The sequence below is a fragment of the Streptopelia decaocto genome, assembly GCF_964273445.1.
Source record: "Streptopelia decaocto genome assembly, chromosome: 1".
NCBI classification, from domain to species: Eukaryota; Metazoa; Chordata; class Aves; order Columbiformes; family Columbidae; genus Streptopelia; species Streptopelia decaocto.
The window spans coordinates 100,551,936-100,566,389 of NC_138663.1; the positions used below are offsets into that span (position 1 = coordinate 100,551,936).

Consider the following 14,454-nt stretch of genomic DNA (forward strand, 5'->3'; position numbering starts at 1 on the left):
GCTAAAAGAAGACTATGTCAGTGAGATTCTACACAAACAAAATATTTGTACTTATGTCAAAGTCTGCTGTCACTGATGTTTTACTAGTATCAATGCTGGAAATGGTGTCCCATAAATCCTAGAGCTGTAATTCTCAGGGAGGAATTTTATGCTGAGCAAGGTAAGCAAGGCAACACATTTAAAACCCCAACATATTAATAGTCCATTTATTTCAACAAAAGACTCTTCTACCACACGGAGGTTACAAGAGAGATTAAAACAAGATGGATGAAAACAAATTGTAAGTAACAGGTCTTTGCAGAGATATACTCCTGCTAGAAAAGGATCAGGGTTTTATACCTGTTAACACTTCTTCTATAAGGCAAATGAAGACATAAACCATAATATCTGTCCGTCTGACATGCTCTCGCTCTCACACACACACAAGTTATAGGAAATTACATCAAGACAATGGGCACAAACCTAATTCCAGAGCACGCAACTGTTCACCCAGTGACATGGTTTTACAAGTCTTGACAACGTGAGAAGTGGGATCCAGCTCTGCGCTTATAAACTACCAGCCCTGGTAGATGGGAGAGCTTCTAGTTAATCTCTCATCACTACTAGTGTTACCTTCAGACAACATGCTTATGGCCTCGTCAGTCTGCTGGCTGTCAGTTGATGGTATCTTCTTTGGATCATGGATGCTGGTTTGGTAGTTCACTGGGGAGGGATAGGCGTTTTCACCCACAGTTGATGAGGACAGTGATTCCCAGGGTATTTCGCTTTTTCGCCATTTCAGGTCCACTCTGCATCCCGTCCAGCCATAGAATGCTAACGTGAAGAGGAAGCCTTGCATTGGATTAAGAACCCCCTAGGAAGGAAAAGTGCAACAGGAGTTATACCAGCAAGGCTCTGTTTCCAACTGTGGCAGAACACCTTCCACGTATTAACAACTCCCCTTTCACTGAACAATAGCTGTTTTTTAAAATATGCTATTTGCATACAAATTAAAATGTATGTTGTTCCCATTGTGACACAAACAAAACAGAGTGAAATGCCACAGCCTGTTGTTCCAATATGCTGAGGCCATTCTAGTGAACAGTAATCACTAAATGGTTTTCTAGCACGAATGTTAGCTGGTCAGTCTTGGTGTATTTTTAACTTTCCCCACGAGCTCTAGACTTTTTAATTCATAAAAGCAAACATTATATTTTTTTACTAGAAGCCAAGTGAAATACATGAGAGTCAACACTAGCATAAACAGTCAAGTTTTTTAAAATAGCAGGAATTGATCTGTCTGGAATTGCTGCATATTCCTGAGTCATTGAAATTGTCCATCCAAGTGGGATAGCAAAATGGGAAGAGTCACTAAAAAATAAAATCCTAAGTGATTTACAAAAAAATTCTCTCTGTTTCCAGTGCCATGGGATGTTTGGCAAGTAAATGGCTTTAGCTGTTTCAATTTTTCTCATGAGAAAAGAGCAAATTATTTTTACATTCCATTTAAAAAGTAGCTCAGTTCCTAGACCTGACCTCTTGCTCTCCAAGTGAGCAAGGGCAAGGTCCCTGTCACATCAATGTGTTCGCTCCTTGTCAGAGTGGGATGTTGTATCAAATCAGTTGCATCACTTAACCCTTCAATACAAAGGGCTTAACTACACAAAGCGTGCTTAGGCCTCACAAATATTTAACAGCTTCAGAATAAACTCACTTGGAAAAGGACCTGCAGTATTACCTCTGAAAAATCCCTTCTCAAATATTACAATAGGAGAAAAGAGGGTAGGCTACAGTAAGAGGCCAGCATCCTACAGCTATTTTTGTTGCGTTGCTTTCAAGATTTTTCATGTACTTGTCCCCAAATAATTACCCCAAAGTCACTATATAAGATGCAATTATTCTTTATAATAAAGAAAACACTAGTTAAAAACAGAATTACCAAAAAATGCCCATTTTATTGGGTAACCTCCAGGAACTGAGAGCTAAAGCTTTGTAGCTTGCATTACGGCAGAGGTTAGCAAGGTTAGACTAGAAATCTTTGTAGTGGTCTGTTCTGGATCTTAAAATGGGAAGCAATCGCTCATGGAGAGACTGCATACTTCAGTTAATGGGAGAAAAAGTTTGCCTTTTGTACATTTTTGGCAAAGTTTATTTGTGAAAAGCACTCCCAGTGACTGCTCCTTCCTCTCTCTTACTTTCTGGTTTTCTTTCTCGATTTTCAGAGTGTTTATACCCCCCAAAATCATAAACCACCCACTACACTGGTGCTGTTCCACCATCTTATAAAAGTAACTTCTAAGACTAAGCAATGTCACAGCTGACCTACCATTATAACCCATGTGATCAGAGCAGCACTTCTGATGTTTTTCAGGGGCATGTCATTGATATCTGGCTGCATTTCAAGGTAGAACAAAAGGCTCTCATTGATGATATTGGATGACCAGCTATTGCAGGAATAAAGAAGGGGAAGAGAACAAGACAGTTATATATATATGTGTATATGTATATGCAAAATATGCTTTACTTTCAAATTATAGAAATTAGGATCACTAGTAAGGAGAGTGAGATTTATTTTAATGGTTAAGTCTCAATCTAAAGGGACCAGTAGGTGTCTGAGTTCAAAAACCAGACACCTGCCAGCCCAGGCCTAGAGAAAGAAATCAATATAACAAACAAACAACAACCTGATCATTTGAGCTTGCTGCAGAACAGTAAATTGCAGGATAAAACTGGGACAATAAACAACTGTGACCCATAACAGGAACATCATGCATGCTGACTTCTTTTGCTTGTGTCTTAAAAGGATAGTGCTCACAGATAAGGAAACTAAATACATGCTCGGGTGTTGTAAAAGGCTGCAGAAACTCTAGCTGGAGTTGGAATTTCAGGGTTAGGTTACAGCAGTCTTTCAAAATGTGCATAAAAAAAACCCTACAACACAAAAGCAAAGCTGACTTTAAAATCCTTGAAAATGCCATCAACTGTTTGGAATAAAGGTAATTTCTGTTTCCAAAGAAGGATTAGCATAACCAAACCTCATCCTGTGAAAGAAACTGAGGATATTCTACACTAAATAAAGGTTATAGTAAATGACTATATCTTCTTATGATTTACAAACAGTCAGACAAGCATTTCTTTATAGTTCTACTGCAGTGTCAGAAAGGAAATCATCAGCATTCATGCTATACTTTCTAAAGGGTTTTATACATATCCATTCTGCAATTATTTTTTAACACAGTGCAAAATGTCTTGCTATGCCCTCCCTGCAGACATCTCTTCTACCCCATGTTGCCCCAACCTGCTGTCTTCGGCTAACTTGTCTCATTTTTAACCCCTGAGAGGGAATGGTATCTTCCTCAAGCTTCTGAGATGGGACTGCCTCAGCTTTTTCCCTGCTGTAAACTTTGAAACAGTTTTTATACTCTACAGCTTATTTTTCATCAGAAGAACAAAACCAAACACTAAAGCTGCGTTTATTTGTTTTTTTTTTTTTTTTTTTAAATAGGAAAGCCCAGAATGTGACCAAATAGAAATAAACATATGTCCCCACTGTGTCCTTGGGGAACTGATCCTTTCTTTCACGCTTTCTCCCAGATCAGCAAGCTGGCCACCATTCCTTAGGTTGCAATGCACTTCTGTGGTGCCTTTGGGTTCCACAATAAGGCTCGCTCTTTCCACAGCCCTGGAGGCCTGGCTAAATCTCTGCTCCTCATTATTTCAACAGTTTCCAGGAAGCCATGCTGCAGGCTTGTCTGCTGCTGTCTCTCTCACCTCTCCTGCTGGCTACCCCACCCTTCGCACTAGAAACTTCTCTCCTGAGCCAAGTGGATTTTGTTATTCACCAAGAAAAGATCATCATTTCCCTCCAGAGCACCCCAGTATACAGCAGCCAGGAGAAGACAAAAAGGCAGTCTTTCTCCCTGCTCAGCCTTTTAAAGCAATGTAACATGCATTAATCACAGAATCATAGAATCATTTTGGTTGGAAAACCATGTCCAAACCATGTCCCTAAGAACCTCATCTATGTGTCTTTTAAATACCTCCAGGGATAGTGATTCCACCACTTCTCTGGGGAGCCTGTTCCAGTGCCTGATAACCCTTTCTGTGAAGGAATTTTTCCTCATATCCAGTCTGAACCTACCCTGGCACAACTTGAGACTGTTTCCTCTTGTTCCATGACTTTCTACTTGGGAGAAGAGACCAACCCCCTCCATGCTACAACCTCCTTTCAGGTAGTTGTAGAGAGCGATAAGGTCTCCCCTCAGCCTCCTCTTCTCCAAACTAAATAACCCACCTGTGTATAAAAAAGATAAGTAGTTGTAGAGACTGTGAAGTTTGTCCAAGCCATTTCACTACTCCAGGACCTTTTCTTTCCCCCCCATCACTTGTGTCACCCATGCAGGTAGTAAACATTTCACTGCAGTGACCACTTCTCGCCAGGTCATTGCACAGACCCTTGTAGAGTGGATCATCACCCCTTCTGGTGCCTTTATTGCTGTCTGATAATCATGAGAATGCAGCAAAAACTCCTCCAAAAACAGGCCCTATTTCAGCTCAGTTTTGCTGTGTGCATCCACTACATCTGGTTACGGTCACCACTCCACTGGACGGTGCTGCTGGAGCAGAGGTGCAGTGATTTGGGGATGGGGTGGGCACCCACCCTCCTTCTCCACTTCCTTTGCTCCCTCCCTTCTCTCCTCCCTATCTCTTTCCTTTCCTACCCCAAAGTACTGTTTTCATGGAGGAAGATGAAATATTAAAAAAAAGAAAAAAAAATTAAATTATCTCCAGTTTCACACACGATCATACAGAGATTTCTTTTCTGGCACATAACCCTGTATTGCCAGATGGTATCCATGCTCTTTTCACACTCTTGGGACCTGCAGACCACAGAGGTGGCTGCATCATAGTCAGGGCCATGAAGGCAGTCTTAGAAGCATATTTGTTATAGGCTTTCAATGGTGTGTTTGATGACAAGAGGCTCTGAGAAATCTTGAGTACAGAAAGCCATATAGCAGCCCACAGTGCTGGGGAGCTGCTGTTCCAGATAGCTTTAGGCTGTGGGCAAATATTATTTCTGGTTTTGGCTATTGTTTCTTGTGGTTATTGTTTTCCTGTTGGTTAAACATCATTTCCTCACAGACTTGTGATGCTACATGAGTGATTCAGCTGGTTGGTGAAGTAGTTTAGAACTACTTCTTTCTTAGACACCTTCCCTTCCAAGCATAAAGACGAACAAATGAAGCAACCCATCAGATTCTACTTTTGTCCCTGACCCTCTCTAGCTGGGAAAAAGGCAGTTTAAACAAAAATAATTCACCTCTTACCAAATAACGAATACCAGCATAATTTTGAAGAAGCGGATCTGGATCTCTGTCCCTAGACGTCTCTCATTTTCTGTGTAAATCCCTTGTCTCCCCTTCAGTAAGGAGGCAACTGGAAAGTATACAATGATGTTCATTAATAAACATGCTCCTTGTTAGTTATAGGCACAAGGATCCAGAAAAGAGATGTATGTAAAGGCGGAACAAAGGAATGGATGGATTTGTCTCCAGCAGCAGTTCAGAAGCTGGAAGGACCGTCATCAAGGAATCTCATACATAGCCCAACACTAAAGGAAAAGAAGTGCACCTATTATGGATTCCTAAAATGAGTGATATCCCACTAGCTGTTTTTTCTTCTCTCAGTCCCACTGAAAATAGAAAATATTATGGTCCACGTACTTTTCTTCTATAACAAAAGGTAGTGCTTACAACTTCTATGTAAAGTGTGATATAATGATAGATTTATTATGTGATGTTTAGACTAAAATAGAATACATTCTATCCTATTATGCACATTTCATTGTGCAATTGATACAGCATTGGCTACACCTCTAAATCTCGAAGGTGTATTTTCAGCAAAAATAGACAGATATACCACCTTGCAAGATATCACAAGGAACACACATATGTACAAACACAGATACACTCAGTATTTTCCCATAAAAAGAGCAACTTTTTATAGGAACAACTTTTTAAAGGAACAGCTGTTCCTTTGAAAATTAGTATTACAGAGGGACACAGGATGGATGAGATGAAGACTGAACTGAGAATACAGTTCAGTCTTTATCTGAGTACAAATTCTGTTTTGTACAATTGCTGTTTTTAAATATTCAATGTGTAGATGATGAGTATGAATTCAGGTACTGCAAACATCTAGCACTGATCACATTACATGCAAAGAATGCATTGAATCTGTGGCCTTTTTTCAGTCTCATTTCTTCAAAGCACTGGATAATAAATTAAATGGGAACCTCAAGGTCTTATCTGAATTGTGAACAATTCCCATTTGTTTCATAATCTCAGAATCAGAAGTAACAAAATTCTGATCATACTTTATTATTTTTTTAGCTCCAGGGATGCCAAGAATTTAAATCAACTATCATATCTCACCAACATTATCCTTAAACCAGAATAAATTACATTCCAAAATCCAGATCAGTACTGATACTACAGTAAAGCATCCACTATACACTGCCTTATACACATCAAATCAAGAGTAATTGAGTAACATAGAAACACCTTTGCCAATCTGCAGTAAAGATTTATAACAGCATAATTTGAGTACGTCATCAGAGTGTGTCTCTAGGGAAAATTTCCCTTCTAGATGGTATCTTCATTTCAGTAGGCAATTCCCTCCCACCCTTCGCTGTATCTTTATGATTTAATGAGGAGCTATCCCACATCATTGAATACCCAGGCATGATGTTTTATAGTCTTGTTATGCTGTTAAATAACACATACTGATCCATGCTGGCCATTAGGAACATACCTGCTGATACTGTCCTCCTAAACAGGATTGGGTTCACCACCAGCACTAGCAGCAGGGGGACATAGGTCGTGACGTAATGTGGGATTGCATGCTCCAAGCCATTTTCACAGCTGAGAAAAAAAATCATTAACAGCTTATATATTTTTTTTTTCCACATGTGATAGTTCTGGCTATTTCATATACATCATCTTTATCTTAAAAAAAAAAAAAATAAAGGAATTAAGCGAACAGATGCTAAACTTTTGGTTCACAGACCTTCATGACCAGATCATATGGGACACAAAGTTGATTTTTAGTATGCGCTGTCTGTGCATTTTTTTTCAAATTTAATGGAACAACTACAAAGCTAAAACAAGGAGTAGGAGAACAGTAGCTCATAGCAGCAGCTATATCACAGTGCTGCAGCATGTCCAAGTGCCTGACATACTTCTTCAGACCCCCCTACAACCCAGGCAGGTATTTCTAGAATACTCACTCAGTGGGATGCGCTTGTCAGAGATCAAAAAAGCCCAGCATTTGGATTCCTGTCTCTAAAGCTGACTGAAAGCCATTCAAATGGCCAGAGACCACTCGGATTTTGCAGTCTGTCCCTAGAGCCCTGCTTACCTGGAGAGAGAAGGGTAGTAGAGCAGCGCGATTCCCTCCACGCAGAGCAGCACCGCGAGGCCCCACGTCATCATGTGGTACAGCACAATCGTACTGCAGGCACCAAACAGGACAGGCATAATTAAAAATACCAAACTTTCTTACTTTCCACATTGCAAAACAAAAATAGGGCCCTCACTGAAACAGGCATATGAAATGGTGCAGAACAAACACTGACAGGGCAATAAACTAAGGACAGCAGGTGGGGTGGGAGGCTGTTCAAGCATGCACAAAGAAGTCCTGTGTCCTCCAGCCTGTACGGTGGAAAGCCTTTTCAGCAGCGCATGTTACGACAGGACAAGGGGTAATGGTTTTAAACTAGAAGAGGGGAGATTTGGGTTAGACATGAGAACAAAATTTTTTACAATGAGAGTGGTGAAACACTGGCTCAGGTTGCCCAGAGAGGTGGTAGATGCCCCCATTCCTGGAGACATTCCAGGCCAGGTTGGATGGGGCTCTGAGCAACCTGATCTAGTTGAAGAGGTCCCTGCTCATTGCAGGGGGTTGGACTAGATGTCCTTTGAAGGTCCCTTCCAATCTAAACTGTTCTATGATTCTATTATTATCTCCAAATATCCAGAAGGAACCCCTGCATCCTTCATTTGTCCCACAGAGAGCAAATTATGGGATTAAAACTTGAGAATGGAGCCGAGCAGTCAAATAAATCACGCTTCTATAATTTGCAGAGACTTATGTTTAACTTTCAGAGTTGAATAATGGTCCCATCTGTGTGTGTAGGAAGTCTTCTGTTGTTTACTCTGATCTCAGAATAAAGCCCAAATACATGTGATTTTTTTTTTTTTCTGGTCAATAGGGATGGGGAAAGGAGGTAGGTCCCAGTTGTGTCAGACTAGAAATATGGGACTTCACAAGATCAAGTTTATGCTCCACAGGCTGAAGTTAACTCAAAAATCCCAACATTGATAACTTCTGCTGAATGAACCATGTCTCCAGTACCTGATTGCTCAGTATCATCTGGGAAGAGAGTCACTTAATTCCATGGTTAGCAGTAGCAACTGAAGGTCATTTTGCCCTTCTAACAACCAATTTAGAAACACCTTATATTTTCTGTTCGGCATTAAAGCATGGTACTTCTTAAAGGGTTTAGCTGCTTTTGTTGCAGGCATTGCAGAAAAATATATAGTAAGTATGTATCATTCTTAAAAACTTTACAAACGTGATCAGAAGTGTAATAATGACAACACTGAGAAGTGAATAAAACAGAAAATCTGAGGAAAAAAATGGAGAATGAGCTATATGAAATTCAGCATTTAGCCCCTCCCACTTTTTTATTTTCAGGATAACACTTCTTTTTTGCCAGAAGAATCAGTTTCAGGTACAGAGTAGGGACAAAACTAGTTATCTCATTGCAATAAAGTTCATAGAGCCTGATCTGCTCCCTATTTTTCCAAAGGTTAAATGAATTCATTTACATTTAAATTCCAGTTGGACATAAACGATCAATATCTGAGCACTGCACTGGCAATTTAAACACTTAGCACACCACCCATCCATAGCATTACCTGGCAACTGTAGCAACATCAGATGTTTGTAAAAGCTTCACTTGTACATTTATATAGTTGCAAACATGGACATACAGTGTTGGAAGAAAAAAAAAACAAATTCAGAGTATTAACTCTGGTACCTCAGTCCAGCTGATCTTCTTATCACCAAGTAAGAATCAACAGCGTAGCAAAACAACCACCAGAAGCCAGCACTGTACAACAGCTGGATCCACATCTGCAGGGGACAAAAAAAAAGCCAAATGTCACAGCTGCTTCTCAAGTACCACTGGGGACAGGGGAGGGACTCCAGCCATTAGCCTGGTGATTTGTTCTTTAAAAGTGTGCATTTTCCAGCTGAGATTATAAAGTATGAAATCTTACTCAAAATCACAGGAACAGCTTTGCTGTAGTCAACAGGTCAAGCCATAGGTAAATTGAACAGCGTTTGCTTTACCAGCTTATTCTGTTGTTCAGAAAACCTGTTATTTACTTCTCCAGTCCTAACCCTCAATGTTGTAAGCAAAGCCTAAAGAAATTTATATGGTGAGAATGTTTTAATTTTGGGTTAAAATTTTAGTACTTTCTCAGTAGCTGAGGTCAGTCATCATCACAGGGTGCCTGTGCATCCTGGGTTCTGCATGTGATGGGCATTTTCTCCATGCACAAGAACCCAATTCAAGGAACATTTATTGAGGGAAAAAAAAAAAAAAGATCGTTAAAAAAAATATCACTTACCCTCTGGAAAAATTATTGATAGTGAACTCCCTGACTGGTTTCTTCAATAAAAATCCAAAGGAAAAAGGTTTAAGTTGATTTAAATTCCACGGTGCTCATGAGCTGACCCTATGCATTTTTCTCATGAGCCTATATGAGATAAGGGAACTTTCTTTGCTGCTGTTTCTAAATTCCACATTTCTTCTCCATAGGAACTGTCTCTTTGTAATAGTCTGGAACTATTTTAATATTGAGATTACCTTGCCTCTGAGGTCTCTTTCACTTCTTATCTGAATATCCTTTATCACAGATCCATAGTAGCATCATTTTACAGCTGGAAACCAACATAGTTGTTACTGAGCCAAATGACAGTGAATAGCAATCTACCATTCCTTCTTCCAAAGGGCAAATCAAGCTGGGAAATATTTCCTTTCACCATGGGTGTAGACCCTGCCTCTAGTCATTTGTGGTGTGAATTATTCAGTATTTAATTCAGACACCATGACATTTTCCTAGTGCACAGGAGCCAGAAAAGAAAATTCCAGTCTTCCTTCTACGGCACTTTATCCATAGCACTCAGTGTGTAACTTCATCTGTACTTTCACATATTTGCTGCAGTTGAAAATGCGCAATTTCCTATACACACACACACATACAGAAATAAACTGCAAGGTCTTTCCACCCAGAAAATTCAACATAGACAATACTATCTCCAAAAATAGTATAAATCGGATGCACTTAAAATCTTCATGTGCTACCTCACTTTTTAGCAAAATGACACATCTTGCTACAGTGCCCGAGAGGTTACTCCCCTGCAAACCAGAGGGTGTTATTCAAAGGAAATGCCTAAAGGCCTCACTGTTTGGAGTTTGTATTGGCTTGTGGTTAAGTGAAATAAAACAACAGTATTAAAGGAAAAATAAAATAGAATCAGGAACATTTTATTAACTCACATGGGAATATGTGAGGGGAAGTGAGTTGAAGGAGGGTTATTTTTCATTCCAATATTATTAAACCTAAATTTAGCAAATTACTCAAATTACAGCACTTTGCTGGAGCACAAGAAAGACAAAATAAAAATTGTGGTAGACCACTATGCTGCTCACCATCTAACCTGAGATCCAAATGAAAAACTGTCTGCATACCTTATCTTTGTCACTGTTTAAAATATTATTTTTTGCTGAGGGCCAGAAAGTGAAATATAAAACATGGGGAAACATGTTTGGGTTTATTTGTTTTCTTTTGTTTTGTGTTAATAGGATATTCTTGCTACAAGTTTTCTTTTCCTCAAAGAAAGAAAATCAATATTTGCATCTAATAAGCAAAACTTAAATATCATGATGGAATTGAGAATCAATAGATGTATAAAAGTTGTAGTTTCTTCTATAGCACAACACTGTCATGTCTGAAATTGTCATTATATAGGCATATAAGGTACAGTGAGTTGCATTTTGGCACATGTTGTTTTATTTTAAAACTATCGGAGCTGAGTAATTTTGTTTATGTGCAGTATATCCTATTCTATATTACAAACTTTGAATTGTGAAGCTAATACAGTTATTGCTCGTGTATTAATTCACTGGGCACCCTATGTTCCTACTGAATTTGGGTAAAGTGATGATCTGTCTTATTTGTCATTCTCCGTGTTTTGGTAAAAAGCATGGCCTTTTTCTCTTGTACATTAAACTCCAATCACATTTCTGACACAGTACTCTGATTGTAATGTGTCAAATTGAGTTTTAATCTGCACTGTTGGAATTCATTTACATTTTCTTATTCTTGCTTTTTAATCCAGAAGATAATTTATTAGATGTAGCCAGACGCAGTCATCGGATGCCCATAGAAGCAGCAACCTGAGCTGTAATCCTACATGGCAGGGACAGATTTTCTGCCAGCAGCTTTCCGTCTTTGGGAATATTTGTCCTGCAATCCCTCTGTGTTGCAAACACACACCCTCACACTGCAAAAGCTAATTTGTGCTGCCCGAGTTGCTGGTTTCGGTTGGTCCCCACTGCCACCACCACACAGGCTGTGATTTCGGGCAGAGGAGGTAGGCAGATACCTGGGAGCTGCTGGGGCACTAGTGATGCTGTGCCCACTACAAACCAAACCGCTGGTTCTCCAGCTCGTTCAGAAATGTCTATACCCTTGAGCCTCCATATCCCTGACCTTGCTACAGGTGTGCCCTCCACTATCCCAGCACTCCTGCGACGAGTGAGTACTACAAAATGCTCGGAACGAGTCTGATCCGCTCTGCCCTGTGCCCTCATGTGCACCCTGCAGCATTCAGCACCCTGCAGCATCGCCCAACCTGCCCGCCCTGATCTGGGTTTTCGGAAGGAAGCATGAATGCACTTGCAGGGGTGTGGCAGAGGCTGAAACCATCATATCCAGGCTCTGACTCAGAGCCCGATTTCCTCTCGGGCACTGTGGTTTGCCTTTCTGACTCCCCAGGTGGAGGGACTGTTAAATGGGGCAGGAGGAAGGGGAGACAATCTCGGTACCTACCGCGGTCCCCACGCAGAAAGCAGAAGGCCACATGTCGGTCCCGTTCACCACAGAAATGTTAGCTATGAAGCTTGGGAAGCCCAGCCATATACTTGATCTGAAGATTATACCTAAAGAAAAAAAAAACTATTAATGCTTTGAATCTGCTGGCATGATTTTAGTCACATGCTTCTCCCCAGCCACATATTTTACATCGTGGCCCAGATTTTGTGCATCCACAGGAAGGCTATGGCTGCAGAGGAGTACAGCAGGAAGAACTGCGCCATTTAAACATCGGTGTCATTGCTCAGGGAAAGTGGCCCCAAGAGTCTGACACTGCTTGGACTTGAAATCTTATGTAGATTAAAGTCTCACTTACTTTCCGATACTGTCACACACATCCTTAAAATAAATTGGGTAGCATTTAACAGATTGACATAAAACAGTAACTATTGATTTACAATTTTACCAGCATATATTCATATGTTAATGTTTATTTCTCTATAATCCCTCATTGCAGAAAAAAATATATTTCTTACTTTTCCCTGGCTTCATTTTTGCAAGCAGCTCTTCTCCTTTCTGTCACAGGACTAAACAAAACGGGACTTTTTAAAATTAACTTAGAGTTTGTTAGTGAAATTTTCTGGTTTGCTTGAAACAGGCATTAAGGCACCAACATATAGCAGAACAAATCCAGGACCTTTCCCACCAAGAAAGAATGGCTTCCCACCCACCAAGTGAGTCTAATTCAAAGACAATGATGGACAAATAGTTTGAGTTTGCCAGTGAAAGAGGAAGGGAGAAAAATAAGTTTATCTATTGCTAGCCTCATCTGACTGAAAGAACCTTTTCCAGTTGAATGCATGTGTTTTTTCCATATGTCTCTTTCTTTATTTCCCCTTCTATTGTTTGGTTTCGTATTGGTACTTATTATGTACCGTGAGAAAACCTGGCTAGGTGTGAAAGAGGAAAAGACCTGAAATCCCACTTCCTCCTCAGGCAGCGAGAGAGACCCACAAAACAACACAACTTCTGTTATCTAATGTGAGGGAAAGAATGCTATTGTAGAAACAAACTCATCCTGTATTTTCACAGCATGTCTCACGGTGATTTATCCCTAATTTAGCAGTAAATGCCATAAACTGACAGGACAGAATTAGGCACATTAGTTTCATTTCGACTCATGAGCTTTGTTTTATTGTCTGTTGTTTTATTCCTCCAATCTATCAGGCAGGGGTTGGGCAGCAGGTTGTCCTTGATAAGGGAGCTTCGCTCACATTTCAGAAGCCTGTGTCCAGCGTGGCCTGTGTACAGCTGCAATTCACATTTGTTTGCTCTCGATGTCATGTGCCCAGAGAAGCGGCTGGCACATGAACAAGGTGGCAAGCTTTGTTTTAAAAACATATAGGAAGTATTTTTCAAATGTAGTCCAAGGATCAGCTAAGCGTTTGATGTCAGCTTTAGTTTTTAAATGTGCTGCCTTGCCTCCACTTTCATGCCTTATTCTGAGAACCACCCAAAGTTCTGGATTTTATTTGTTTAAAAACAGAGATTTTGGTGCAGATTTGCCAAGAGCTTTTATTTCTAGAATATCACTATTAAACAAGACCTTCCTCCCCCAAAAGCCCGTCATTTTCTGATCTCAGTCCAAATCTTTCTGCAAATACATACATCATGTTTCCCTCAGAAATCTCTGTTGTCCACTCACCAGCTTCATTTGGCCATGGTACCTCAGAGCAATAAGAGCCTGCTACAGCAAGGGTGAGGGACATCACTTACCTAAGCCACCAAGGATGTCACAAATGGAGATAAGGAGAAGGATGGTGGAAGAGGAGGAGGCTTTGAGCATCTTCCGTGGGGTCTGTCCCTTCTTTGGCAGGAGCTGCAGGATGGTCAGTAGCAGACTGACGGAGGCGCTGCCAATGCAAACTCCGCAAAAGACTTCAGGCTGGAAGTTCACCACCAGCTGTGTGGCTGCATCCCGGTTCGGGCAGCAGTAGGTTTCTAACCTGGGGGAAGCCATGAAGCACCCAGCTGGTTGAGGGGCCCCACGAGCAGTAGAAAACGCTGCCGCTTTCCCAAGGCAGCGTTCACTTTTTCTTCACCCTTCCCATTAGTCCGTGGTGGTGAGAATCACGCGATTGATGGATCATGTGCTCCGGCTGCTGCTGCTAGAAGTAAATCCCCTAGAGCTGCCTTTCTCAGCCTCTCCTACCAAGGAGATCAGATCCGAACAAGAAAACACAGTGTAATCTGAAACATGCCCCATGCTTGCTCAGAGCCATTGGCAACACTTCACTCACATATTTCT

General features: G+C 40.7%; 1 protein-coding gene across 1 annotated transcript; it reads right to left on the reverse strand.

Annotated features, from left to right (window-relative positions):
* Window positions 1-357: 357 nt before the first annotated feature.
* On the reverse strand, window positions 358-14,166 carry GPR143 (G protein-coupled receptor 143; the record flags this gene model as incomplete). Its single annotated transcript, XM_082070859.1, has 8 exons — window positions 358-853; window positions 2,306-2,423; window positions 5,307-5,415; window positions 6,793-6,902; window positions 7,399-7,491; window positions 9,083-9,177; window positions 12,165-12,274; window positions 13,923-14,166. 8 exons carry the CDS (start codon window positions 14,164-14,166, stop codon window positions 554-556), a joined length of 1,179 nt encoding a protein of 392 aa, XP_081926985.1. The 3' UTR covers window positions 358-553.
* Window positions 14,167-14,454: the final 288 nt, after the last annotated feature.